This window comes from Durio zibethinus, chromosome 1 (assembly GCF_047325235.1).
Source record: "Durio zibethinus cultivar Kanyao isolate XHJ-2024 chromosome 1, ASM4732523v1, whole genome shotgun sequence".
Taxonomy (NCBI): Eukaryota; Viridiplantae; Streptophyta; class Magnoliopsida; order Malvales; family Malvaceae; genus Durio; species Durio zibethinus.
In genome coordinates, this window is record NC_143162.1 from 35,859,459 (window position 1) to 35,886,919 (window position 27,461).

The 27,461-nt window shown below is 33.5% G+C and overlaps 6 protein-coding genes across 13 annotated transcripts; 5 read left to right on the forward strand and 1 right to left on the reverse strand.

Annotated features, from left to right (window-relative positions):
• Window positions 1–3,966: 3,966 nt before the first annotated feature.
• On the reverse strand, window positions 3,967–6,281 carry LOC111312605 (protein DCL homolog, chloroplastic-like). 2 transcript variants are annotated; one of them, XM_022913024.2, is made up of 3 exons: window positions 5,775–6,281; window positions 5,540–5,654; window positions 3,967–4,350 (listed from the first exon to the last, which is right to left on the reverse strand). In XM_022913024.2, exons 1-3 carry the CDS (start codon window positions 6,122–6,124, stop codon window positions 4,177–4,179), a joined length of 639 nt encoding a protein of 212 aa, XP_022768759.2. In that variant the 5' UTR covers window positions 6,125–6,281; the 3' UTR covers window positions 3,967–4,176. The 2 variants fall into 2 exon arrangements, with proteins under 2 accessions (XP_022768759.2, XP_022768760.2); XM_022913025.2 differs by having other exon boundaries at window positions 3,967–4,325; window positions 5,775–6,265.
• A 1,713-nt stretch (window positions 6,282–7,994) lies between these two features.
• LOC149520584 (glutamate receptor 2.7-like) lies at window positions 7,995–9,982 on the forward strand. The gene is made up of 3 exons (XM_089748152.1): window positions 7,995–8,349; window positions 8,442–8,471; window positions 8,606–9,982. The coding sequence occupies exons 1-3, from the start codon at window positions 7,995–7,997 to the stop codon at window positions 9,946–9,948; spliced, it is 1,728 nt and encodes a 575-aa protein (XP_089604278.1). The 3' UTR covers window positions 9,949–9,982.
• On the forward strand, window positions 9,982–11,346 carry LOC111311367 (glutamate receptor 2.9-like). The gene is made up of 4 exons (XM_089748172.1): window positions 9,982–9,999; window positions 10,055–10,352; window positions 10,407–10,834; window positions 10,928–11,346. Exons 1-4 carry the CDS (start codon window positions 9,982–9,984, stop codon window positions 11,231–11,233), a joined length of 1,050 nt encoding a protein of 349 aa, XP_089604298.1. The 3' UTR covers window positions 11,234–11,346.
• Window positions 11,347–12,312: 966 nt separating this feature from the next.
• On the forward strand, window positions 12,313–18,589 carry LOC111312606 (uncharacterized). Of its 6 annotated transcripts, none has more exons than XR_016346087.1 (14): window positions 12,315–12,405; window positions 12,893–13,697; window positions 13,910–14,084; window positions 14,237–14,320; window positions 14,752–14,993; window positions 15,219–15,450; window positions 15,591–15,755; window positions 15,835–15,966; window positions 16,279–16,392; window positions 16,760–16,807; window positions 16,920–16,998; window positions 17,181–17,271; window positions 17,475–17,531; window positions 18,151–18,299. XR_016346087.1 is itself a non-coding variant. In XM_089767394.1 (14 exons), the coding sequence occupies exons 3-14, from the start codon at window positions 13,513–13,515 to the stop codon at window positions 18,207–18,209; spliced, it is 1,572 nt and encodes a 523-aa protein (XP_089623520.1). In that variant the 5' UTR covers window positions 12,331–12,405; window positions 12,893–13,209; window positions 13,325–13,512; the 3' UTR covers window positions 18,210–18,589. The 6 variants fall into 6 exon arrangements, 2 of the variants coding, with proteins under 2 accessions (XP_089623531.1, XP_089623520.1); XR_016346088.1 differs by lacking the exon at window positions 18,151–18,299 and adding an exon at window positions 17,651–17,798; XR_016346089.1 differs by lacking the exon at window positions 17,181–17,271 and adding an exon at window positions 17,651–17,823 and having other exon boundaries at window positions 12,317–12,405; window positions 18,151–18,589.
• A 1,194-nt stretch (window positions 18,590–19,783) lies between these two features.
• LOC111312607 (cold-regulated protein 27-like) lies at window positions 19,784–22,391 on the forward strand. 2 transcript variants are annotated; one of them, XM_089767422.1, is made up of 5 exons: window positions 19,784–20,047; window positions 20,509–20,700; window positions 20,806–20,986; window positions 21,741–21,850; window positions 21,952–22,391. In XM_089767422.1, exons 1-5 carry the CDS (start codon window positions 19,889–19,891, stop codon window positions 21,961–21,963), a joined length of 654 nt encoding a protein of 217 aa, XP_089623548.1. In that variant the 5' UTR covers window positions 19,784–19,888; the 3' UTR covers window positions 21,964–22,391. The 2 variants fall into 2 exon arrangements, with proteins under 2 accessions (XP_089623548.1, XP_022768767.2); XM_022913032.2 differs by having other exon boundaries at window positions 19,784–19,999.
• Window positions 22,392–23,539: 1,148 nt separating this feature from the next.
• LOC111312608 (uncharacterized) lies at window positions 23,540–26,531 on the forward strand. The gene is made up of 4 exons (XM_022913034.2): window positions 23,540–24,035; window positions 24,151–24,346; window positions 25,431–25,562; window positions 26,179–26,531. The coding sequence occupies exons 1-4, from the start codon at window positions 23,719–23,721 to the stop codon at window positions 26,299–26,301; spliced, it is 768 nt and encodes a 255-aa protein (XP_022768769.2). The 5' UTR covers window positions 23,540–23,718; the 3' UTR covers window positions 26,302–26,531.
• The last annotated feature ends 930 nt before the right edge of the window (window positions 26,532–27,461 follow it).

The following is a 27,461-nucleotide window of genomic DNA, read 5'->3' on the forward strand; positions in this document are numbered from 1 at the left end:
TTCTGGCTTCATAGTTCATGCACGTGAAAAAATATTGATTTTGGTTAATACATTATTTATTGATGTATAAAATAATCGTGCAGTTTAAATAATGAGATATGTAATAATATTTCAACAACACTTGTGAAGCTACAAAATTTTAGAATTGAAAACAAGCTTAATTGAATTATTATCTTATACATTGTCCATCAAGTTTTTCAAATTTTAAATTAAAATATGTAAAAATATATATAATTACGCATTATATTTATCCTAAATTTAAATTTTTTTAATATAATAAATAAAAATTTAAGTTTTTTACTATATTGATTTGTTAATGTAAATTTAACCGATAATTTTACCAATTCCTTTCTGTTAAAACATAATCACATGTTAATAATCTTGATAACGAAATGTTAATTTTGTTAACATGATTTTTTTTTATCAAATTTGAAAAAAAAAAATATTGATGTTAATTTTTGTATGTTTGTGTGACATATTAATCAAACAAAATTTTGAAAGGAATATATTTTTTTTAAAAAAAGAAACTGATAGAAAGATGAATTTTCAATGCCAATTCATATTTAAAAAAAAAAAAATTTAATTTTGATGTCAAATTCATAATTTGTCAACCATTCCCTATGAGTTTTCAATGCCAATTCATATTTAAAAAAAAAAAAGTTTAATTTTGATGTCAAATTCATAATTTGTCAACCATTCCACCCCCCCCCCCCCATTCTTTTTTTTTCCTTCTTTTGATTAGTAGCATAAAGTACAACCTAAGTCACGAAAGACCGCCGTTACCTAAAAATAGATTTTTTTTTTTTTTTTTTTGAGTTTTGTGTTTTGGCCAATGAAATTTTTGGTTTAGAAACTGATCCATTTTGTATTTGATTGACTGAAATCAAAGCCACGCTGCCGAAAGCACCATGGACAAACGCGGAAGAACGACAGTTACCACAAACAGAAATTCTAAAAGGATTTTTCAAAGTCATCGAAAGCGGTTTTTCACCTAATTTCTACTTGTCAAGAGGATAAGGTCCTGCAAGCCAAATGCAGTACGTTCTCTTTTGGTTCAAAATACCCAAAAATAGTATATATTTACAAGGACTTACTAATAAAAAAAATATAAATAAGAATTATACTTTTTTTTTATACTTTTTTTTTTGAGAAAAATAAATCTTTTTGTTAATATTACTATTTGCTTATATACACTACTTGATCTTAATAATAGTTAGTTGGTGGGTAAATATATGCCTCGATTAGACAGATGATCGAATCAAAATCAAAAAGATTTTACTGCTTACTTAATAACCTAATTACTAGATTTATAATTATAAAAAGGTGATGAAGTTGTTGTAGACTTAGGTTTACATGGTGTTAATATTTAATTTTCGTAATCTGTTCAATAATTATGTGATTTATTGAGAGAATGTTAATCGAATTTATGATAATTTTAAATATCAAAATAAGAGATTAAACAGAAATTAAAGAGTAATAAAATGAGCAAAAGAAGTACATTAAATTTAGTGAACTGAATTGACTCTTTGAAAAAAAAAATTTTTTTTTCATTCAAGCTCAAAAATATTAAAAAAAAGGACAAAGATGCATACATTAAATGGATTATTCAAGACGAGATAGGACGTGGGGGGTTGCTTGTAGACGAAGGCCATCTTAGCAAAAGACAAAAACTCTTTCACTATACTATTTTTCACATAAAGAAACACCATTATGAATTTATTTTCTTTATCAAGGAACATTTACAACACGTTTGGATCAACCAATCGCATGGTATTGGTTAGGATGTTAACTCAATTGAATAAATTTCGAAACTTGGGGTAAGGATTTTCTCTTTTAATTTTACCTAATAAGGACTTGTGGTTCCGACACTCCTAAATTGAAAGCAAAGAAAGATGAGAGAAGTAGACTTTATAACATCCGACATGATTACATCCAAATTTGGTAGTTGAATAATATGAATCATCAATTCATCTGAAAAAGATTGTATGTCGGCACACTTTGAACCAGCCGACGGTTGCTTGGATGGATGTATTACTAGCATATGTTTTGAATATTCCACAAAGATATGAAGACACTATTACTCAATTGAAGAGATAAATAGGAGCAAAAATAAAATTATATAAATAATCTACCCTAGGTATTAAAGTATAGGATATAAATTTTGTTATACAAGATTTAAGACTCAATTGTTATATCATAATAATAATTAAGGTTTAAGATCCAAACTGAAACTAAACTCATGAAATCTAATCATAATATTTACATCATCATTCAATGGTACAAGATCAATATGAAATAAAAACTCAAAAACCTAAGTTGAATACACTAATATTCAATAATACTCTTTTAAGTTGCCTCCTCTTCATATTGAATATATCGTTGACTTGAGTATCCTAACATAAAATCTCCTTTTAACATTTAAAAAAAAAATTTTTTTTGGGCAGATCTCTACTATCCTAACGGATAATCTCTCTCTCCACATCGACATCTATAGTTTCAAAAAATCATCAACAATTTATTTTTTCAAAGTTTGAACATGCAGGTTTTATGTATCACTTTTCTCTCTTATTTTCTTTATTTTAATTTATGAAAACAATATGTTAATCTAGTTTATTTAAAAAAGACAAAATGTCATAAATCATAGAAACAGCTAGACAAGCGTGACAAGGTCACAGGAAAAGGTAAGAACAGAAAGAGGGCAAAGAGCATTGTGAAGGCTTCTCTCATCAGTTAGAATTTATGTGGTTGATAATTGGTTGTTATCATTTAATTAAAGCATATAACTTTGAATCTTTTCATATATAATAAAGAGAGAGACTATACTACAAAATAGAAATAGCCTAGTTGTAGTCACTATTAACATAGAAGAGAGCAAGCTGAGATCAAATAAAACTCTTTTTTTCCCTCGTTTATTTAGGCTTATCCCATTTGTGGAGGATGGCTCATCCTTTGGTAACCAAGCCTACCCATGAGGATATCACGGGTAGTCACTTTCTAGCATTCAAGCTGAACTTTGGGGCCTCAGCTATGGTCTTATGCAGGGAAAAAAGTATGGTTTCTAAGGGCAGAAATCAGATAGACACCACTTTGTTTATACTTAAATATATCTCTGAGGCAGTCGAGTCTTTAACCAACGTTCTTAATTTTTTGTGACCTCTACTCTTATTGCAGGTCACTTGGGGAAATAAGGCAACATTATTGTAGACCACAGCCACAGCTAACAAAGGAGTGGTATTGTTTTCACCATTTGCATGAACCTAACAATACGTCTGATACATTATTGACTTCAAGTTATGGGCGATCCTTTTCTCCCATTTCCTAGTAAATCTTTGGCCCCAATACAAAGACAGAAAGAAAAATAGGTACCTATTAGAGCTGCACATGAAATTTGGCAAAGATTTGCAAATTGTCGAGGTGAAAATTTGGTAGACCAGTACCTAATACCCGTTAGTGCCTTGTGGTGGGAAAACAATCAGCAAGAGCCAGGTAAATGAAAAATAATCATAGTGAATAAGGAAATGGCACAACTATGCAATTCACTATCTTTGTCAGTTAATTAACTGCCAAGGCAACTGACATCTGTCTTCCATTTTTAGAGGAAAACAAAAAAGGACAGAGAGCACCACACTGACATCTGTCTTCCATTAATATAATAAATGAGTGTTCTCTAACAAACAGACAATTGACACATTCTCATAAGAAAAAGATCAACTTCTTGACTTGAACTATAAACAATCTCGACACATTTAAATGAAATACCATGACAAGTACTCTGTCTTACAGTCATATTAGAAGTAAACTCTTGATATAGTTTGTTAGTCAAAGCAGAATGTGTGTGTGAGTGTTGAGAGAGAAAGCAGTCCCAAATCAACATAGAAAAATAGTGACATCCTATTCCTTGACAGAGGTACTATGGATTAAGGATATATGCACATTTGGCTTCAGACCAGTTTACCAGTCAATCCATTCAGCAGAAAGTATAATCTTTTAGGAATATGTTTTTCCAGAAACTACATCCAGCATTTAACTTTTATGAATTTTAAATAATTACTTTTAATTTCTACAACATTATTGGAGCTCATAAAGGACATATTACAAACAATAAGAACGAAGTTTAAAAGATCCTCTAAAACATAATAATATAAACTGGTTGACAAGTTCAGAGTATTACCCTCATCATCTCCGTTTACGCCTTCGGAAATGTCTGTGAATGAAGCTGTCAGCATATAGAGGATAGTTCTTTCTGATCAGGCCCTTGATGCATTTCCAGTAAGAAAAGTCAACCAGTTCTCCATCTTTTTGAACAATGAACAAACATTTTGAGCCTACAAAGTCAGGATGGTAACCAACCTATCAACCGAATATGAGAAGCGTTAATTATTTACTTAATCAAAACAAGTTGGCCAAACAGGCCATGGTACCATTTAACTTATGTAAATTCCAAAATAAAATCTTAATTACTTAAGAGGCTTCCTCTCTTTTAGCTAATTTTCCCCCTAAATTTCGTAAGTCCGTTCATTGATCTTGTAATTTTATATCAATTTGAAAACATTAACTGGAGAGATCCCTTCATCATCACAAGTCCACAATCCCATAAAAGAATAAAACCCTTTAAATTGGCTAGAATCTGAGAAGGTTGCATAGGTGGAAGAAATTTCGTTTGAAAAGTAAATATTATGTGGCTTTTGGACCAAGGTGATCTGTTCAAGTTGCGAGCTATCTGTGTCAATGGAGAGATGAAGAACAACCAAGCAAGTCTGAGAAAGAATGTTGGACCAATAATATCAAGTGCCATCCCCCTGGTAAAATTCTGATTATGTGCAGCATTAACTGCAAAACGTAAAATTAAACGACCTGGGTTTTGACGCTTTATGGCACAAAGAATTTAATCAATATTTAGATAGGAATTTCAATTCAATATTAAATAGGTTGCCCACCCATTAAAAAAGGTGATGAAAGCAATCAAGCAATTGTAATTTCACATTTTCACACTTCAATTGTAATTCCTACCTACTTCAATATTTTGTACATGATCTCATCAAGAAATGAGAAGCACAAAACCAATGAGGAAATAAAATTACAGAAAACAGAAGTTTAAGTGATGATCCTTCATAGGGGAAGATTAAAGCAGAAGGTAAAGGCGAATGTTTTATTAGAAGAAAATGTGAATATCCACTGTAGAAATTCCAATAATCGGTCAGCCTACTGCCTATAGTCTTTCTAACTAAAACTGAGAATGAATTTCACGAAATTTTGTACATTCGAACGAGCTGTTGATCAAAGAACAATTGTTCTCTACTTTGCCTCCCTATATCTACTAGTTAACAAAGGCAAAGCGTTCACATTTGACTAAGACTCACATGTGCAGTTAAAAATTAATAAAAATTCAGGAAAAAAAAAGATTAAATTTCAGAATCTTCAAAAGAAGTACTACTATAACTGATTTAAATCGGTTAGTTCAAGCTTCCAATTAAAATAAATTCCAGCGATCAAAATTCCAAAAAAAAAAGAAAAAAAAGAAAAAGGACAACAAACATACAGCAATGTAATCAATTCCGCAACCAATTTTCTTCTCAGACTCTGGATGGTAAGGAAGCAGCCTCTCAAGAATCGTCCTTTCATGCTCTGGACTCAGTCTATCTCCACTTTTATATCTGCAATAAATTTACAACATTACCATAAAAAAGCTTTTTTGTTTTTTTTTTTGAATAAATAGCTTCGAGAATTCGAATTAGGGAAAATAAAATTAAAGCCAAGAAAATTAAATTTCTTACTTTCCAGAATGAAGAATCAGTCGAACGAAGCCAACGAGAGGAACAGTGTCCTCTAAAATCCTATCTTCCCAATCAATCCATTCACCTCTATTTCTTTTTCCCTCACTACCCTCCTCTTCTTCTGAAATTCCACCACTGTCCATCGCTGGCAACATACTCGGCTTCCCCAACAAATCAGGTCCGCTGCCGATTCTCCCGCCGTTGGGCCCGGTCCTCAACGCTCGAAACCGAACTCGGAGCGACGTCGTTTGGTAGAAGGGAGAAGATAAGATCATCGGGGAGGAAGAGAAGGAGATAGGGATAGAGCTACGCTGAAGGTAGGACGGTGGTGGCTTGAGAATCGAACTCATGACAATTTGAGTGAGTTAGTGAGCTTTGAAGTAGCGTTGGAGAAAGAATCGGAAGAGTTAACGGTCACATTTCAACGCCCGTGCAAAATATGAATAGCGTTTTGCCATTGCAAAGGAAATCTTAGCTGAAAAAAAGGTAAGACCGCCTGTCTGTCCTACTAGGCGCCATTTATTTTTCCATTTTATTTTTTATTTTTTTCTTTTTGTTTATTTTAATTGGACAGATAATGGGCCTTGGGTTGATAAATAAGAGCCGTTAAGGTCCAATCCCCGGTTAAGAATGGAACAAATTGATTTTTAGCGTTTTTTTTCTAATTACAAGTTTAAGAGAATTACAATTATAATTAAATATTATATTATTAAACAATCAAATAAACAAATTAATCATCAAACTAAAATTTAACTAAATAATTTCAAGATAAAATTAAACTAAACCTAGATAATAATACTTAAACCTAAAACTTCAAGGTTTTAAAATTTTCTTTGTGCTATAAAATCAAAATTTTATTGGCTTCGACATTATATTTTTTAGATATAAAAAATAATAAAAATTATTATCCCCATTTTATTTCATTTTTAAAAAATTGACATCTATTTTTTTAGTAATTGTAATTTATCGGTCTCACATTTATTGGATTAAAAAATTAAATAATCTTATATATCTAAATATATTATTATATAATTTGAATACGTATGATACATAGATCTGTCTGACTTTATGTTAACCATTTAGTTTATGAGAATATTTGGGTCCAACAAGTATGAGATATAATAGATATATATATAAGAAAATTATTATAGGCAATATACAATATACTCGGCTTCTTTGAAATTACTACTAATTTCCCGTACTATCTCCAACTAAACTTGTTTATAGCATAGTCTGTTCACAGATACGGTGACTTTAGCAATAAACTATTACTGATGACTCCAAGTCTCCCATATGTTAAACTGGGAAATATATCTGATGAAGAAAGCAATATCACAACTTGGATTTTAATAAGAATTGAAAATTTTATTGAAGAATTTTAAGCTATTGAACCATTCAAACTAATAGCATCTTTAGTCCACTCTTTAAATAGAGAATTCAAACTTCTGAGTTTTGACTAAGCTATATATTGAAATTAGTTGATGATCATCAACTTGCTAAAATTTTCTGGTCTGAAGTAAGATATATTAATGTTCACCTACCTCTAAAGCAAAGATGTGTTGACTTCAGTAAGAATAGTTGATATCAGATATATGTAGTAACCCAGAAGTTTGATAACTATGATAATAAAAAAAAAAAAAAGTCCAAAAGAAGAGAAATTTGGGTGGTTACTGGATAATAGAAAAGTCTAAACTTACTTTTTCAACTTATATTTGCGACAATAATATTAATATTAGTTCTATAGTTGATGATCATCAACTTGCTAAAATTTTCTGGTCTGAAGTAAGATATATCAATGTTCACCTACCTCTAAAACAAAGATGTGTTGACTTCAGTAAGAATAGTTATCAAGATATCAGATATATGTAGTAACCCAGAAATTTGATAACTATAATAATAATAATAAAAAAAAAAAAGTCCAAAAGAAGAGAAATTTGGGTGGCTCCTGGATAATAGAAAAGTCTAAACTTACTTTTTCAAGTTATATTTGTAAGAATAATATTAATATTAGTTCTATCTAGCGTTGAAGCACTATTTGGAATACTTTAAATGAAGATTCGTAAGCCAGATTTTCTGATCTTCTACTTGTTTTCGAAAGGTCCTTAATTTTCCTGGCTATTCCAGTTATCTGGGGTGTCCAACATTGCTTGAATTTTTATCCCCTTTTGAAGTAATTTTTCCTGATCTTTGTCATTCAAACAAGGTGTCTGAAGATTTAATATGTCTCGGGTTACATCTTTCTTCCTGCTTTTGCCATTGATAATGAGAATAATTGCTGAATCCAATGGCTGTGTAATGAAACGTGAGACAACCAGGAGAATAGGTGTCGTTATTGACTACAGCTCTCGTGCCGGGAAGGAGCAGAGAATAGCAATGGAAATGGCAATCCAGGATTTCCATCGCTTAACTTGCTCAAAGCAGCTGGTTTTGCGCTTCAAAGATTCTCATGGAACCTCAGCTCAAGCGGCTTCTTCTGGTAATTTTTTAACTCTAACATGCATAAACTTGTCAGAAGTAAATGCATCCACAAGAAAATACAGTCATTCCTGTTTAGTAGATGAAATGACATCAAAATGTCAATACCTATCTCAAACTTGAGAACAAAATACTATATAGTAGCATTATTAGTTATCTTGTTAACTGGTTTTGTTACTTGCAATTAATAAGATTATGTCCATTTTGCTGTTCAAGATCAAGGCAAATAATCGCTTATTCATTTTTTTTCCATGTATTTCACTGTCGTCCTGAAGTTTCCCAACTTGAATTTGCTTCAGAGTCACCAACTCACCATATCAACTAACACGATTTAAATCCTACAACATCTACTGCAGCATTGGAGCTCATTGGTAGTGAAAAAGTGCAAGCAATCATCGGAACAATTAGACCACAAGAAGCAATTCTAGCATCTGAGATCCAGAAGGCCACCAGGGATTTGCCTATTATTATATCCCTAACTTCATCACCTGCCACGGCAGCTACGTCATTGCGCAACCAATTACCATTTTTCGTCCAAATGGCTAATGACATCAACGTCAACATACAATGCATTGCTGCCATTGTTAAAAACTTCCGGTGGCGAAAAGTGACTGTAATTTACGAAGATAACAATGATTTTTCTACTGATTCTGGACTCATATCTCTGCTCTCTGACTCACTTAGAGTTGTTGGTTCAGAGATTGAACATCATCTAGCTTTCCCTCCTCTATCGTCTCTCTCATACCAAAATGGTACCATAGAAGGGCTCAAGAAACTGAGGAGCAAGAGCAACACGGTCTTCATAGTAGTAAAATCCTCTATACAGTTTGCTGTCTTGCTTTTTGAGAAGGCTAAGCAAATGGCTATGATGGAAAAAGGCTATGTATGGATTGTCACAGATGAAATTGCAAGCCTTCTTGATTCTGTTGATTTTTCAGCTCTTTATAACATGCAAGGTATACTTGGTTGCAGAACCAATTTTATTGACTCAAGCAAGTCCTTTAGACGATTCAAAACAAAATTCCGAAAGAACTATGGGATGAGATACGCTGAAGAAGAAGAGTATTCTAACCCAAGTATTTTTGCTTTGCAAGCTTATGATGCAGCTTGGTCAATTGCTCAAGGCATGAAGAAATCACAAGCAAATGCCACATCCAGAGAATTATTTAAACAACTATTATCAAGTAATTTTGAAGGTTTAAGCGGAAGAATAAGATTCGAAAATGCCTCATTATTGCAACATGGAACCTTTCAGATCATTAATGTGGTGGGTAAAAGTTACAGAGAGATAGCGGTTTGGTCACCAGAGTTCGGATTCAGAGAAAACTCTGATATACATGAAGGAGAGAACTCTAGATTTGGCAACAGGTCCATGAAAGAATTAGGCCCAATATATTGGCCTGGCGGATTACAAACTGTTCCAAAGGGATGGACTTCCGGTGCAGAGGACAAGCCACTGAAAATTGGAGTTCCTGCTAGGGGAGCCTTTAATCAGTTTGTGAGGGTGAATTATGATCAAGACAAGAATGGTTCATACGTCACAGGATTTTCTATAGAAGTGTTCGAAGCAGTTGTTAAGCGCCTTCCTTATCATTTGCCTTACATGTTTGTTCCCTTTTATGGCTCATATGATGATATGGTGGAAGAAGTCTATAGCAAGGTCAGATTTCTTCTTGCCTTTTGCAAATGCCCAAATTGAACCTTGTTTGACTAGAAAACTGCTACACTTCAAATGTTTCACTATGTTATAGTTATTTTTATAATCTTCAATGGTGAACACTGATAGATTCATGTAAATTTAATAGGAATTCGATGCAGCAGTTGGAGATACAGAAATACTGGCATATCGGTATCAGTATGCAGAGTTTTCACAGCCATATGTTGAGTCAGGACTTAGTATGGTAGTGACTGTAAAACCAGATAATTCAAAAGAACGGTGGATTTTCATGGAGACATTTACAAGGAAAATGTGGCTGATAACTGTAGCGTTGCACATTTTCATAGGATTAGTCATTTGGCTAATTGAACGTGAAGAAAACCCTGATCTCAAGAGGTTTGGGGCTGTGCTTTGGTTCTCTATCACCGTCATATTCTTTGCTCAAAGTAAGCCTCAGTTATAAGTCATTTAGTTTTGATTTTGTTCTCCATAACATGTAGGAGAAAAATCTGAAAAATTTTCACATGCAGGAGAACCACTAAGGAGTAGTTTATCTCGATTTGTGCTGGCACCATGGTTGTTTGCAATTCTAATCATATCAGCAAGTTTCACGGCAAGTCTTACCTCCATGTTGACAATGTCACGCCTCCAACCATCTGTTTCAGATATTAAATCACTTCTGAGAACAAATGCACATGTTGGATGTAATGGGAATTCATTTATTGTGAGGTATTTGATCACTGTCGTGGGTTTTAAGCCAGAGAACATCAAGAAAATTGATTCCATTGATGACTATCCGGATGCCTTTAGGAATGGAGATATTCAAGCAGCTTTCTTTGTTGTCCCTCATGCAAAATCCTTCCTTGCAAAGTACTGTAAAGGGTACACCATGACAGGGCCTACCTTCAAGCTTGGTGGTTTTGGCTTTGTAAGATTTTTAATAAAATGTTTTGTCAACTCTAATTATCTACTTATTCCCATTAATTGATCTTTTGCAAAATATTTTTTTTCTCTCCTTTAGGTGTTTCCAAAAGGTTCTCCTCTGGCATTTGACTTTTCGGAGGCAATCCTCAAAGCAACAGAAAATGGAGAAATGCCGCAATTGGAAGAATACTTACTCTCCTCTTACAACTGTTCCTCTTTTACAGGCATTAGCGATAGCTCAAGTTTAGGTCCTCGCCCATTCGCTGGCCTATTTTTCATATCAGGTGGTATCTCAGCCTTTGCTTTCCTAGTCACTGCTGTGCGTGTGGTCAGGAGGCACGACGATTTCATAATGGCCAAGCTAAATGGAATCCGACGTAGGGGCATTTACATTTCTCACTGAATCTTACCAAAATGTCACATTTGGGTTCTTCCAGGGAAATCCTGTCCCGTGAACAAATAGTCAAGGCAGTGTTTTGATGACATAGATAGAACAAAATCCAATGAGTTTGAAAACAGATTGTTTGCTTCTTGGAAAATTCTTAAACATAACCGTGCATACGTCTGATGACCTTTTGATGTAAATAAAGGAATTAATACTCTTAATTATGAAATTAACGTTCCAATTCACCAATCAATCTCATTTCTTTTTTGCTGGTAAGTTGCAATCAATCTCATAGGCGAAAATGGTCCAATACACTCTTTACAATTTCTTTCTGGATTCCTACTTCAACCTTTTGACTGAGCTAAGTGATCAACTTCTTACCATTTTCCAGCACTTCCTGGAAAAATCCAAGCTCACAAGTCGCTAGCTTGCATGAAGAAAAGAAACTCACCTACCAGGAAAAAACATAAGATGCCTCGACTAATATATAAATATAGTCATTAAAATATCACATATAAAGTGATATACTAATTATAATGCAGAATTTTAAAAACAATAGAAGGTTTAAGGCAGTGAGAAGTTTCTTTTGTTACTGCAATTTACGAACACAACAATGATTTTTCTGGTGATCCCGGATCCTTATCCCTCCTCTCCCACCTTTGTCATCTCTCTAAGACCAAAATGGTGCCATCAGGGAAGAGCAACAGGGTCTTCATGGTAGTTTTCCTACCTAATTGTATTCTTCAGAATATTCTGAATCTGCTCCATTGGAAAAAATCCAAGGCAGCCTAGCTGGGGCCACAGATTTATTTAATAATAAGGGCATCTTAAATCTTGTGTTGTCTTGTACCCCCCATAATTTATGCCAATATGAACTAGGCCCCACATTAAATTACCACGTGGCATGTTGCTGTTAAATTGAAACATTTTGATCCGGACCATGTCGGATGGCGAGTTGGGATCGAACATACCAAATTCACCCCCCCCCCCCAAACCACGCCCGTCAACATCAATCTTAATTGACCTCCACTCCACGCGAATTCATTTCCCAACAAACTCAAATTTTATAGGTTGTCTGCCATTCCACGAAAACATTCTCACACCAGAATTTGTCAATTTTCCCACCTTTGAATTAATCGAAACGCGTAAAATCAAGCGCGAGAAAAAAACGTAAAAAAAAAAAACCCCCGGCGCGACTAGGGGTGTAAATGATACATTAGTACTCGCAAGCTACTCGGGTTCGATTCGAAAAAAACTCGAATTCGGTTCGATTATTGTCGAGTCGAGCTCGAGCTCGAGTAGCTCGACTTACCGATCGAGCCGAATTCGAGTATTCTTATATCTGACTCGAGTAGCTCGCGAGCCTAATCGAGCTTTTATATTTAAATATATTTTTATTTTTTTTAATTAATAAAATATTTCGAATCCGAGTTCGAATTCGAGTTCGAGCATGAATAATCGAACTCTTGTCGAGTATACGAATCGAGCTTATTTTTACATATTAATCGAGCTTAATCGAGCGAGCTCGAGTAGCTCGAATTCGATCACGAATCGAGCTCGAGCTTAAAAAATAAAACTCGATCGAGCTCGAGCCGAGTATCGAGCCCGGAGTTGTGAGTCGAGCTCGAGCTCGAGCTTCTCACTACTCGGCTCGGCTCGGCTCGTTTACAGCCCTAGGCGCGACCCTTAGCTTTTCTATATCTCCGCCGACACTGCTAGTCGCCAGTTCATAAAATCTACACCAAATTCCACGCACCAATTTTTTCTTGGCTCTTGTCTGAAAAGAAAAAAATAGCAAAAAAGGTTTCCAATAATCCAGTTCGTGCGAAGAAAACGATGGCGTTGATTACACTCAATTCCCAAAAAAAACCAAAAAGAAAAAAATAAATTTTTTATTTTATGTGTTTTGAAACCTTCCTAAAGCCTAAACAGAAAGAAACAATGGCAGTTTTGACAGATAAAAAGACAGCCTTGCAAGGCGAAGCCGTATATATGTAATAATAATAATAATCCGGCGCAAGCCAAGGCACACGCTCACGCCTTAACATTTGGCAGTTCATTTTAATACTAATTTTAATATTTTTTTTCTTCTTTGAGTCATTTTCACAGACAACTGACAGGTGACAGCTCCTAGATCTCTCCTTGATACTGTGACACCGAACAGGCTTCATTTTTCAGCTTTTTTTTTTCTTTGTATTTGAAGTGGTTGTTATTATTACTTATTTTTTTTATTGAAAGTTGAAACTTGGTATTTGGTGAAAAAGAAAAAAGCTTTGATTGGAATTTTGTGAGGAAAAATGGACGGAGGAGATGGGACGGTGAGATTAGGAGCTTTGAATTTGAAAGCGGGTCGAGGCTTTGATTTGGATCCGGATGTCTCCGTTTCTTCGCCGGTAACCCGGCAAAAAGCTGCCGCTGCCAAACAATTCATTGAGAATCATTACAAGAACTACTTGCAAGGATTGCAAGAGCGTAAAGAAAGGTAATTCTGGTCCGTACTTTTGTTGCATTTATAATAACCATGTGCTCTTTTATTATTTTTTTCCTAATTTTGTAGTTGAATTAATTTGTTTTAGGTAATTATTGAAATTATGATGTTAATAAATGGATATTGTTAGCTTAGATGGAATCTGCTGTGATGCTTTTGAGAAATGAAAATATGTAGTTTTATTGGATATTAACTGTTGTTTTAAGACGGCGAGCACTGCAAAGGAGAGCTGAGGAAGCTCAGATTTCGAGTGAGGAACAAGAGGAGATGATGAGGAATTTGGAAAGGAGAGAAACTGAATATATGAGGCTGCAAAGGCGTAAAGTCGGAATTGATGACTTTGAAGAATTAACTGTAATTGGAAAAGGTGCATTTGGCGAGGTATAATTCAAATGTTTGCTATATTAAAGCTCTTGATCTTTGCTTAAAATTTTCAGTGAATTGACCTCATTGGGGGTCTTTTAACTTGTTGATGCTAATGTATATAATTATATGGCTTGACAATTACTATTGTTTATATGTAACAAATGCAGGTTAGGTTATGTCGTGCCAAAACTACGGGAGAGATTTTTGCCATGAAGAAGTTAAAGAAATCAGATATGCTTAGTCGTGGACAGGTAATGCACCAAAATAATACACTTTGAAAATAGAATTGCCTTTGTTGCTTATATCAACCTTTTTTTTTTTTTTTTCACAGGCTTTGTTTTCCCTTTTGTACTTAGTGGTTTCATTGCTGGATTAAACATATGATTTCAAAGATTGCTAGAATTCCTTAAAATGATTGGTAGCTTTCTTATTTAGTTGAGGAAATATCTGCATGGTTATTGCCTTACTTCCTTTTCTTTCAAACCCCCTGTTTATTTTGGTACTATGGTATTATTGGATTCCGGTTCAATGCATAGGCGGTTGGCAAATACTCACTGCAACTTAGAAAAATCTTAATCCTGCTTGGTTTGGAATGGTTAGGCTCTTTATGAAACCGTGGATTATGACACAAACCCACACATTAAGTTTAAAGTGTTATCCTTATTGTTTACTTTTCTTCAAGGTTGAGCATGTTCGTTCTGAGAGAAACTTACTTGCCGAGGTTGATAGCCGGTGCATTGTAAAGCTGTTCTATTCTTTTCAAGATTCTGATTTCTTGTACCTTATTATGGAGTATTTACCTGGTGGTGACATCATGACACTACTGATGAGAGAAGATATTCTTTCTGAAGATGTTACGCGTTTCTATGTAGCAGAGAGCATTTTGGCTATTCATTCAATTCACCAACACAACTATATTCATAGGTATTGCATTTTGTTAACATGTTTCTAAAATTACTAGATGGATTTTCCTGAATGTTGTCATACCACATTTTAATAGATGAGGGATAGCCTTGACTAGCCACAAGGTTGTCATACATTGTGCTTGGGCTGGAGGGAACTACATGGGGATAAGAAGATACTTTAAAATACTTGAAACTAGAATAGTCTCTTTGCAGATATTTACTCTTTAAGATGTTTTGCTTGTAGGGACATTAAACCAGATAACCTAATACTAGATAGGAATGGGCATTTGAAGCTTTCAGATTTTGGGTTGTGTAAACCCCTAGATGACAAATATTCGGCAATTTTGTTGGAAGATGAAGAGTTAACTTCCCAGGAATCTACCAGTGAAACTGAGGTCCCATCGGGCTCTGAAAGACCGCCTTGGTTGATGCCAAAAGAACAACTACAACAATGGAAACGTAATCGCCGTGCACTGGTATTATCTTTATTCTATTTGCAGTTACCTGCACACAGTTCATTTGATAACTTTTGTATTTTTCTGATTTTACATTTGTTAAATTTCTTAATCAGGCATGTTACTTTCATTTAGTACCAGCTAACATCTGGCTTTTGCAGGCTTATTCAACTGTTGGAACTCTTGATTACATGGCTCCTGAAGTTCTATTAAAGAAGGGTTATGGGATGGAGTGTGATTGGTGGTCTCTAGGTGCAATCATGTATGAGATGCTCATAGGCTATCCTCCATTTTGTTCTGATGATCCTCGGATAACATGCCGCAAGGTGGCACCTAGTTTTTGGTTCCTAGTTATTCTGTTAGCCTCCTTTGTTCGCTAGGTGGTAATCTTTCTCTGATGCACAGATAATCAACTGGAGAACCTGCTTGAAATTCCCTGAGGAACCAAAAATATCTTATGAAGCTAAGGATTTAATTTGTCACCTGCTTTGTGATGTTGAAACCCGTCTAGGCACCAGAGGAGTAGAAGAATTGAAGGTAATTCCTTTTAATGATAATAAATGTTTCTTATAATAAGTATTATATATTAAAGTTCAGAGAGTTCCATTTATGTTTCTACACCTTGTTAGTTTCAAGATACCTTTTGCATCAAGCATTAATGATAAGTAAATACATATTTTCCTGGCAGAAGACTGCATTCTAGATCTTAATTGTTTAGATTGACAAACTTGTTGCACCATCTGTTCGTGCAATATTTTAGTATTGGATCAATTTGTTTATTTTCTTTGTTTGAGCTTGTTGCTATTCCTTTTTTTCTTTTTTAATTTTGAAGTCTTGAATATTTATCAGGCACATCCATGGTTCGAAGGTGTTCAATGGGAAAAGCTATACGAAATTGAAGCTGCATATAAGCCAACAGTCACTGGAGACTTGGACACTCAAAATTTTGAGAAGTTTCCTGAAGTGAGTACTTTGAATGCTAATGCATCTGATTCGTACCCTTTGAATGGGTTAATAAGGTTTTTACAACTCTTAAGACTCATCATACTCTTCCTACTTTGGAGCACTTTTAACTCAATAAAGCCTCTTTTCCAATGGTGAATATTAAGAGTTTCTATAAATTGGAAGCTGTCTCCCTGTATTTTGGTTGAAAAGTGGTATAACAATTTTGATTACTTTTGCTTGTTGCTCCATCTGAAACATTAAGCAGCATGAAGGTTTAATGTGTTTTTGATGAAAGTTTGGAATTCTTTTTTTTTTCCTTTCTTTAAAGCTCTACTTTTATACGTTTTCAGTAAAACTAATTTTGTTATTTCTTGCTTTTTGGTAGATTGATGGCCCTCCGTCCACAATACCTCAAATAGGACCGTGGAGGAAGGTAAAGACCTTTGCTCCAATTTCGTTTTCTTTCTAGAAAGTTTTTGTGGTACTGTGTATATTAGATTGATGCTGAAACTTTGTGATATGTTTTTGTTTATTTGATGGCACAGATGTTGACATCGAAAGATACCAATTTCATGGGATTTACTTTTAAGAAATCAGACATAGTTAAATCACTTGAAAGTTCAGGTATACTTCTTTATACATACGTGGGAGTGTATTTGGAACTGTCATGTAGTAATATATAATTATTTTTTGGAATTCATCAGATTGATTTAAACCAATTGCATTTTGCTAAAGCTACATGCACTTTCCTTTGTACTGTTAAGCTTTAATGCTGTATCTTCAGTAAAGGCTAAAGCTGCTTGCAGTTTGGCTTCTACACGATGATGGACATTACAGTTTGGTTTCTTCTTCATTCACAAGTTGTGAATGGCTTTCAATTGAGAAAGTCTGTGTATGGCAAGTTTTGGCATCTTATTCTCATTTTGCAGATCTACTATACAGTAGTTGAGGAGTTGCTTTGTGCTTATAGTATCTTGTGATAGGTTTTCACACAGCAGTTATGGTGACTGTTCATGTAGAGAATTTTATGATGGCATCATGGGATGCCAAACATGTTATGATTCTGGATGTGGACTCATTAATTTAGATATGCATTGCAGGTACTGACATGAGATCCAACGAACCTTCGAAAGCCCCATCTCTTATTTCCTTGCTAGGTATGATATTTTTCTTTTCTAGAAGATCCTCAGCTTCATGGGGAAGAAAGCTTGTTATGCTAGTGTTTTTCACTGGAGAACACTGAGACACTGATGAAATTTAGTCTTTGGAAATAAAGGAACATTATCGTTATTGCTTGTGGCTGATTGCTGATTGATCCAAAGAATATATCTTCATCACAGTAATCAACCGTAGATGCCTCATTTAGCATTGAAATACCTATATGGTATGCAGATGAGAGCCAGCTAGTTGCTCTATTTTGGTTTTGTTTTCTTTACCCCTTTCTCTCAAGTAAGCAAAATATCATAATTTCATTTGTCGTAAAACTATTTTTCTATAATATCTAGAATATTTGTTTAGCATATGACAAACTGGAATGTTCGATTTCTCCCCCACTTTCCTCTTGTTGTCACGTTCTTTCTGTAGCTAATTTCAGTTTATGAATCGATTGGAACTGAATTTAGTTAAATATGTAACATTTTTTCTTTACTTAAAAGAAAAAAACGTTATACTGAAAGATCCATCCACACTTGTCCATATCAAAATAATTTCCGTGTCTTTTTAAAAGCTGGAAAATACATGCTTCATTTGATTATCGGATCGATTCTACTGATGCAGGTCAGATTGATCTTCAAGAAACGGTAATACCAGAAGGTGAGCAGAAGCAGGAAACTTGAATCTGTTAAGAGCAGGTGATCTTAGTTTTCATCTCCAGGTGTACCCTAAAGCCCAAAGATTATCACATGAGAGATTGAATTTGTCATGAACTGCTGCTGCCTGGAGACATGAATAAGGTCAACTAAAAAATTGGAAGTCCTCTTGACCACTATCCTTTTGTTTCCCCAAATATTGTGCTGTATACTGTAAAGCCAAAATTATGTTCAATCCATTTTGAGAGTAATTTTCCCCGGAAGTTAAATTTCCCTTGTTAAAGTTACCAAAAATTTTCATTTGAAAAGAATTTCTATGTATATCCAACAAATCATTATCAAATCCATTCTTGTCTGTGAAAAAGTGGTTCCTCCTGCTGGACCACAACTTCTTTTGCCCTTTGAAATTTGGAATGTGAATACAAATTTTAATTTATTGCTTTTTGAAAAAATAGGATAGGAGAGGTTATTTTATTTTAAAATTAGGTACGTCGGTGAATAATTATATTTCCTCTTTTTTTTTTTTTCTTTCTTTTTTAAGATGTTTTAATATTGTATCCTTTTTTTTATATTTTAAAATTATATTTAATGATTTTTTTACTTTTTAACATTAAAAATTATAAAATTGTAATTTTATAAAAAAAAAAATTAATATTAAATACATCAAAATTAAATTTTTTTTTTAGACTTTGTAAAAGTCGATAGATGATACATAAAAAAAAAAAAAAAAAAAAGACTGGTGTGAGTGAAAATTGAATTTAAAATTATAAAAACTATACCTTTGAAAACATTGCTTTCCTTTGGAAGAAAAAGCGAAACCACGAGCCTCACGCGCCTCGCAAAAATCTCTTGCGTGAGCGAATCGCAAAATGTGATGATCAAGCAATTGACCGATTCTTCAGCATTAATTTTCATTGGTCAGATCAGACGCAATGATCTGACATATAGCTTTGTCTCCATTCATAATTTTAACTTAAAAATTGATATTTCTAGTTTGATACAATTCAATTAAAAAATCCACCGTCTTTCCTTCCCAACTTGTATAAATATTCATTGAATTATTGGTTCTATGTTCTTCAATTCTATTGGGGAAGAATCCGCCCACTGAATCATTTTCCCTTTCCCAAAGTAACTAAAAATATCCAGAACTAGCTGATTAAGTTGCGAATTTTATTTTTAAAGTTTAATAATGCAAAATATCCATAAAATTATGTTCTTAAATACTATTCACGTGATTAATTAATTAATGGTGTATGATCCTTATAATCATAAATAATTAATATTAATTATTAAAATATAATTAAATAGATTGCTTATAACCAAACGAATGAAGAAAAAAAAAACAAAAAAAGAAAAGGATAAAATAGTGTGGCCACGTAATCTTATCTCTGAACTTAAACAAAGTAAAAAGAAGTAGAGAGGTAGATATTTTGAAGACCAACAAATATCTGGCGCTTTCGCCACGCCTATGAAGTGACGTGGCAATGAAAAGGTCCCATGACACTTGTAAAAGCGATGACAACTGTAACGCTCTTTTGTCCCGCCCCTCAAACCCCACCTTCCCATTATATCTCACCTGCCATATCTCCTCTTCTATCCTTGTCTCTCAAATATTTCCCTTTCTCTATTTCTTTTTTAAGATTAATTTTATCGTCTTCTAATCTGCAGAATTTGGGGCATCTTTTTTATTGTGTTTGTTTCTTCGCATGGAGGGTTTCGGGAGAATTGAGTCTCGGACGAGTTCAGAGGCCTCCGCCCCTGAGTTGACTTGTGAGAGGTCACCCGGGTTTGCTCACCAAGAACAAATTCCAAGCTTGGTAAATAAACCCTCTTCTTCTTGGTTATTGATTTATGCATCAAGGAATGTGAGTAATGGGTTCCTTTTTTTTTTTTTTTTTTCTGGTTTAAAGGAAATAACTTTGACATGGGTTTAGCTTGTAAAGAAGCTAAATTTCCAAATTCACTTTAGAGCACCTAATATACTAATAAACCATTTTTACATGGTAAATTTTCATAATTTTCAATCATGCATGTTCTTTTTATTTTCATTTATAACGTTTCTGTTGAGCATTAAAAAAGAAAGTTCTAAGAAAAAGTCAAGTAGTTATGATTACATGTTTCTAACTTTTGAGTTAGGTACTATTAATTGAGGACTTGTAACATTAATTTTCTATCATCACATAGATTTCATAGTGTTGATGCAAGCTGTACATATTGTTTTTTAATTGATTGTTTGCTGTTCTCTAATCTGGTTGTAAAGGATTATGTGTTTTCTTGGCTTTTGCGAAATCTTCTGATCATGTGTAGTGTTAATGATAAACAACAGGATTCTCTAGTGACAGAATCTACCTCTACAGAATGGACAGATGAGAAGCACAGTTTATACCTTAAATCTATGGAAGCATCATTTGTTAACCAGTTATATGATTCTATGAATTTTCTTGGTTGGAACTCACGGAAGAAGAAGTTACCAGGATCAACATCATCAAGGCACGCACATTGTACCGCTTCTGGCCAGGTTCAAGACTGATCTCTCATCTCTGCTTCTTGAATCTTGATAATGGTTGCCTCTCCGTTCCCTATGCAAAATCTTATTTAATGTTTGTTCCAATCTTTATTGCAGTTTAAAGTTCTTCGAGGTGGCTGCTGGAAGAAGATCAATTTTGAAAGACCTGGATTTCAACTAAGTAAAACGGATGACTCTAACTGTTTTGTGGCAAGTCCTTGGATTCAGCACTTCAGATCTGGATCTAGGTCTCGTGTTTTAGCCTCCTTGAGTCTTCAAGATAGTGCTTCATCCGAAGGTAAAACAAACAATTTAAACATGAAGAAATCAATGTTCTGGTATCAGGTTCTTAAAACACTTTCATGCATGTCATCTCCAGATTGTGAAAATGACATTATTGGCATTTGGCAGTAAAATAGATGTCTGCAGTGGTATTTTGGTGTGTTCATGGTGATTTCATCTAAAATATGTGTTTTTGGTGCCTGTAGTGGTACCTGAGTTAACTCATCCAATCTTAGACTTGCTCGAGATTAATAATTTAGACTTATATGGTTGATTTGTCAATGTTTCACTTGAAGTGCTCTCAGTTCTGTTTTTAACCTCTACTATATCATGATTTCTATCTATTTATGATAGCAAAATAAATATTTATTCAAGATTATCAGATGCGTATTTTATACTCTCTCTGTATGGTTCAAAATGTTAAAGTTTACCGACTGCGATTGAGATTAGCTATTAGTCCTTTTCATACTCTTTTGATGTCTCATAACCATGGTATATTGTTATATTTATTTGATCCAGCTTCGCTGGATTTTTATGTTTGTAAGTGAGAATAACTGTGAGGTTATTGGAGCTGAGGTTTTGGGTAAGTGCTGAGTGCCTATGCTTGTTGTTAGGACTTAGGAGGCGTGCATATATTTGTTTTTATTACATTGTCTACCAATGAATTTTCTGTGTACTTGATGAATTTCTTTATTGCAAAATATGTACTGCTTAAAGTTACATCATCTAGCTATCAAAATAATCAAACTCTAAGAGATTGGTTGTTGCAGAAGTGTCAGATCAGAACTTTGTCGATGAGGAACAAGGTGAAAAGACTAGCAGTGAATGCAGCTCCAAGAAGCTGAAAACTCTGGCAACTGATGCTTCATGCAATGATCAGGTAAAATTTATTAGCATTGATCCTTTGATTATAACTAAGAAAAAACATAAATCACATTTTTTAGTCCTAATTTTCTGGCATCTTTCTCATTTTGTTTTAAGGTTGTTCCATAATTTGAAGCTTCTTTTACCAGAAGTAGCTAAGCATGTATCGCCGTAGCTTGATAAAGGGCTTCCACCTGGGAAACTCATTTTGAAAGCAAATATTTTGTGTAATTACATCCTGATACAGTGAGCAAACCGAAGGAAACTCAATAGATATTAATATTTGGTGACTTCTGTAACCTAGATTTCAATTACTTAACGCTTGTGTTACCTGCATATTCATGTATACTTGACACCAGCAGAGACAGAGAGATCGGAATAGTTCATGCAGGGCAGTTTCTTCTTGTAAATATAGCAAGTGTGGCATTTTTATTTAGTTCTAGAAGGATGAGTTTTGAGTCGAGAACATTCCATGTTGATCTACTGATCATGTTCTTTCTGTCTATCTGTACATATATTATTCTCACTATCATGCAATTTTTGAATTTTGAATGTGATATATTGTTGTCCTCGTGTAGTGTAATAAAGGTTTGTAGTGAAAGCTACAATGAGTAAAAACAATGCATGAATTGCTGCATTGCACAGAATTGGTTGGCACAACCATCGCCAACTCTGTTGATTTTGCAGTTAAAAGAGAGTGTTTTTAGGTGAGTTTTGTTGCTAGTTGAGAGTGTGAGTTAAGGGATGCAACTTTATCTTGTCTTGATTCATTGCAAAAGGAAAAGGAATAAGTAAATTTTGGAATTTGCTTTATGGTTGGCCTAATAGTTGAGCTACTACTAACCTTCTTGAGGGACAATCTTGGTTATTGGTTTGTGAATTCTTGTGATGCAACTTCATGCAATTCTTGTGAAAGTATACTGGTCAACCGAAAGCACCATAAGAAAATCACCTACGTGAGGGGTTTTTAGGTTTTTGAACTCTATCAACGAGGTTAAATTACTTCGATTCAATCGGTATGGTTCTAAATGACTTCGATTAGATCTAAATTATTGTAATTCAATTGATTACTTCGATTCAATTGTAAAAATCGTTGAATTTACTAATTGATCTTTGAATTTGTTGATAGACGATTTTTATTATCAACAGTTTGATTTTTTTTATTAGTAGTTTCATCGAGGACGACGGAATTCTTTATTCTAAACTTTTCAACTATCCAAAAAAAAATTTTCATGTACTTTTGTAAACTTAATCCAAATTTTAAAATTTTATTGATGGTGTTTAAAAAAAAAAAGTTCAATTTTTTGAATAAATAAAATAACATTTTAACTTTTGATAAAAATGGGAAAAAAAAAAACATTCTTCTTTTCTCACCAAAGTAAATTTTTTTCCTTCTATATTATAAATAAAAAAAAGTTTAATGGCCAGTATTATTTGGAAAAGGAAATTTAGAATTTTCTTTTCCTAAAAAAAAAATACTAATACGTATGAAACCTCAAAAAAAAAAAAAAAAAAAAAAAAAAACACATGCTGATCACTGTTCTCAATTCTTAAAATTGGAATTTTTTACCCTAAAACCAAAAAAAAAAGGAAAAGTATTAATCCCGAAATTTATCACCCAACCGTACCTTAAAATATTGAAACTGAAAGCATATTCTGGAATCTTGGTCCACAGTTCAAACAAAGAAAACTTTCGAGTTAACTCGTCCTTGATATGTAAAGGGCGTCTCTTTTTCCTTCTTTCCGTGTCAACCTAGGGTTTCCAATTTTCATTTTTTTTTTCGAATTTCTCTTACCTTCTGGTTATTAATCTTCAACATTTCGTTTCCCCCAATCTTTTATCCCTAACAGTTTCCAATTCGCTCTTAATTCCTAAAATTCACAATGCCGCCATTTTTATCGACCTCGAAGGTGGTGCGGTCTGTAATATTCCGTAGAAATGTGATAGATCGTTTCATTAGGGACGCCAATAACAGATGGCGTTCCGGGAACTTCGATCAAATCCGATGGATTACTGGCATTCCCGGTACCGAAACGCCGTCGGTTCACCCATTACTCGGTCCACGCAAAGAGGATTCTAATTTATCATTAAACAATTTTTTCAACCATTACACTCTCCAAAGGAGACGATTTTTAGGCTGCGGTGACGGCGAAGAAGGCGGCGTTTTATCAAAAGTTTACGAGGAAAGGATCGTCATGGGGTAACTTTATCAAAATCTTCTTTTATTTTTGTTAAAGATTTAAGTTAGTATAAGACTTCTTATTGGATTAAGGCATGTCGAATACGCAAATGTAAATGATTTTGTTGATAATTAGGTATTCTCCGGAGCAGTTATTTGATGTGGTTGCAGCTGTGGATTTGTATAATGGATTTGTTCCTTGGTGTCAGCGGTCTGATATTATCAAACGGTATCCAGATGGATCGTTTGATGCTGAATTAGAGATTGGTTTTAAGTTTGTTGTTGAGAGTTATGTTTCTCATGTAGAATTAAGAAGACCAAAGTTTGTAAAGGTATTAATAAACTTTACCCTTATCTTTAAATCAGCTGTTTTCTCATTGCTTTGTTTTTGTTCCGTTTTCTTTGGGTTGATGATATATTTTATTAAGATATTGCATATTGATGCTTGAAAATGTTGCAATATGCTAAATTTATGAACTTTTTTTTTCTCGAAGTTACTTTAGGAATTGATTTTAATTTCAATAAGCTCTTTGGTTGTAAACCTCTTTGTATGCTTTGGCATTCCATGATATTGAATGTGAGTGAGAACATATATTTTGTGCATGCTATAGTGTATTGGAATTTAAACTTCATCAATCCCAGTTTGCACTAATTGTAAATTGTTAAGCCTTCATTATCCTAATGTTTTGGGAATAGATCAGTGCTAATGTAGATTTGTTGCCAACCAAGGATCTGCCAGCTATAAACCACTGACTGTTCAGCTATTTGTAACTTTATGAGCATGTTTTGCGGCAACGTCATTTTGAGTTCTATATAATGCATTTAGGGGACTCAGATACCAAATTTTGGATTAGGTGGAAATAGACATGATTGAGATGTAGTATGTCATGGTTTTTGGTTAAATTTCACCAAAACAGGAATGAAGCAATTGGACAACTGCACCCATATTTCTCTCTCACTCCCCCCTCCGAAATATTAAATAAGAAGCCATTGCCATGAAATATGAATTTAGAGAGAAAGCACCTTATTTTCAGTACAAACACAAACTTGAAAGTTTACTGAATGTTCTGGAGCAGCCACATTTGCGTTTTCAATTATCTTATAATGAATTTTTATTTGTTTGACCTGCATGGTTTTGGAGTATATGTATGATCTCTTTTGCTTCTTGGGATTGAAATGGCCATTCAACTACATATAGATCATTTTTAATTAGGATTTACTGTTGGCTGGATAAATAAAAGGAAACTCTTCTGAGCCTCTGTCTATACCATCTGTGGGCTACTATTTTATACTTGTGACTTATTGCAAGGATATAGCTTGGCTTGTCACTCCAAATATGGTCCTTTTTTGTTAGTGCATTTAAGTTTTTCTCCTTATCATTTGCTGATGATCTGACCCTGTATTATTTCTTTGCAGTCAACTGCATCAGAAAGTAGCCTTTTTGATCATTTGATAAACATTTGGGAATTCAATCCTGGACCAGTTCCAGGAACTTGCAACCTTTACTTTCTTGTCGACTTTAAATTCCAGTCACCGCTTTACCGGCAGGTAATGGCTGCATCGGGGGGTTGGTAGATCATTACCCATGCTATGCATGAGTATGGTGTTGCATGACTACTGCATATAAATTATTCTTCTTCACATCTGCATTTCAGCATTGAATTTCTCATGAACATGTTTAACAACCATTGATTATGACCTGTATGTTATTTTTACTTCACTTTCCCTTGCATGATATGCATGTGACAATAACTCTGCTGTTTTTTCATTTGAATTATCATGTCTTTTTTCCTTTGATAAAAATTGTGCCCAGTTCCTGAATAGTTGCTTTTATATTCTTGTTTGTTACCTGATTCTTTCTCACTTTTGTTCGTTCTAATATAAATGCTGCCCGGATTGTATGACCTTTTAGTGCATTTTATTGCCTGAGAGTGCATACCTTCACTTGTGAATACATTTAGCCAAACTTATAAATCTTCAAGGAACAATAGAATTGGGTACTTTTGACTTTAAAGGGTTTCTACATGTTTTTTTTTTTTTTAAAAGAGATAATTCTAGAACTTTCTTTTCTTATGGTTCATTCTGCTTTATAATCCAAAGTTTTAAAGATTGAAAATTTTATCTGAGGTAGCTTGACTCATCCTAATATTGTGATGTCTAACAGGTTGCATCCATGTTTTTTAAGGAAGTAGTCTCTCGATTGGTCAGCTCATTCAATGAACGATGCCGATTGATATATGGCCCTGGGGTTCCAGTCCTTGAAAACTCTTATGGGGAAAGGACATGAGTATTTGTTTATGGAAGCACCCTTTGAAGTGCGGTGAATTGCATTTAAATGCAGCTGGGATTGCAAGGATACTCTCGCAATGCCTGCTGGGTAGTTTTTGTTGTGTACTACCCAGCCATAAAAAACTTGCCTTTAACCATATTAGGTATTCGTTTGATCTTGTTCCCTCATCCAATTTCCACAAAGATCAATTGATATTCAATCAAATTCTCGGATTTTGCTATTTTTTACTTTCTACAGTTCTTCACTTTATAACTACTGATTTATCAACAATGCACTTGTGTCATTCCACAGAATAATCAATATAATATAATAGTAAGACAATTTGTCACCTTAAGGGCGGAGTCGTCGGGTGAAGTGAATTTTATAAGATGGATAAAGTTATGAATGAGTATTAAATGAATGAATTATAAATTATAGAAATGATGAAAAAATGTAAGGATATAAAATTTATTGATTTAAAGGTTTAAGTTACAAAATAAGAAAGCATATATGAATTTTAATTATCAGATTAATAAATTTTTTGTTTTCATTTGTTATCTTTTCTATAAGTCAAACTTTCATAGTATTTGAAGTATAAATGTATTAACTAAAGTAATATTTATCTTTAACGTTTTTAGTTTCAAATTTATGATATGTGACGAACAAATAATTTTTAATTATGTTTGAGGCATAAGATTAATGATAAGATAAGATGATAATCATTTTATTTCATGTTTGATTTATATTTAAAGAGAAATATGAATTGTAAGGAGGATTAATATCTTTTTGGCATAGAATATTTAATTTTCTCAAAGTAGAAGAGATTATTTTTAATTAATGGGATTAAATTTATATGTTCAATTATATCCTTAAAAATTATATCAATAATTTAAATTGTATAAATTTTAATGAAATATAATTTTGGTAAATAAATAAATTATCTTATTCTAATTCTTGCATATATCAAATACAAAATAAATTGATATTATTTAATATAATTCTATTCATAATATCATCTTATCTTATTATATCATAATCTAATAGACAAAGTATAACTTTTAAACATTATATTAGTTATCTAATTTATAATTCAAAAATAATATTTTAATGTCATATTTAATGTATAAGATGATAAATGAGATAAAATAATCATTTTATATCAGGTTTAGTTTATAATT

Bases quoted from the DNA above. Each gene is read 5' to 3' on its own strand.
- LOC111312605 (XM_022913024.2), bottom strand. From the start codon at position 6,124: ATGAGTTCGATTCTCAAGCCACCACCGTCCTACCTTCAGCGTAGCTCT. The intron at 5,655-5,774 runs GTAAGAAATTTA...AATTTATTGCAG, and splicing joins CTGATTCTTCATTCTGGAAA to ATATAAAAGTGGAGATAGAC. The intron at 4,351-5,539 runs GTATGTTTGTTG...TTCGGTTGATAG, and splicing joins GCGGAATTGATTACATTGCT to GTTGGTTACCATCCTGACTT.
- LOC149520584 (XM_089748152.1), top strand. From the start codon at position 7,995: ATGTCTCGGGTTACATCTTTCTTCCTGCTTTTGCCATTGATAATGAGA. The intron at 8,350-8,441 runs GTCAATACCTAT...GCAATTAATAAG, and splicing joins AGATGAAATGACATCAAAAT to ATTATGTCCATTTTGCTGTT. The intron at 8,472-8,605 runs GCAAATAATCGC...CATCTACTGCAG, and splicing joins TTTTGCTGTTCAAGATCAAG to CATTGGAGCTCATTGGTAGT.
- LOC111311367 (XM_089748172.1), top strand. The intron at 10,353-10,406 runs GTAAGCCTCAGT...CATAACATGTAG, and splicing joins CGTCATATTCTTTGCTCAAA to GAGAAAAATCTGAAAAATTT. The intron at 10,835-10,927 runs GTAAGATTTTTA...TCTCTCCTTTAG, and splicing joins AGCTTGGTGGTTTTGGCTTT to GTGTTTCCAAAAGGTTCTCC.
- LOC111312606 (XM_089767394.1), top strand. From the start codon at position 13,513: ATGGACGGAGGAGATGGGACGGTGAGATTAGGAGCTTTGAATTTGAAA. The intron at 14,085-14,236 runs GTATAATTCAAA...TAACAAATGCAG, and splicing joins GAAAAGGTGCATTTGGCGAG to GTTAGGTTATGTCGTGCCAA. The intron at 16,999-17,474 runs GTATACTTCTTT...TATGCATTGCAG, and splicing joins TAAATCACTTGAAAGTTCAG to GTACTGACATGAGATCCAAC.
- LOC111312607 (XM_089767422.1), top strand. From the start codon at position 19,889: ATGGAGGGTTTCGGGAGAATTGAGTCTCGGACGAGTTCAGAGGCCTCC. The intron at 20,048-20,508 runs GTGAGTAATGGG...GATAAACAACAG, and splicing joins TGATTTATGCATCAAGGAAT to GATTCTCTAGTGACAGAATC. The intron at 20,987-21,740 runs GTAAAACAAACA...TGGTTGTTGCAG, and splicing joins AGATAGTGCTTCATCCGAAG to AAGTGTCAGATCAGAACTTT.
- LOC111312608 (XM_022913034.2), top strand. From the start codon at position 23,719: ATGCCGCCATTTTTATCGACCTCGAAGGTGGTGCGGTCTGTAATATTC. The intron at 24,036-24,150 runs GTAACTTTATCA...GTTGATAATTAG, and splicing joins GAGGAAAGGATCGTCATGGG to GTATTCTCCGGAGCAGTTAT. The intron at 24,347-25,430 runs GTATTAATAAAC...ATTTCTTTGCAG, and splicing joins GAAGACCAAAGTTTGTAAAG to TCAACTGCATCAGAAAGTAG.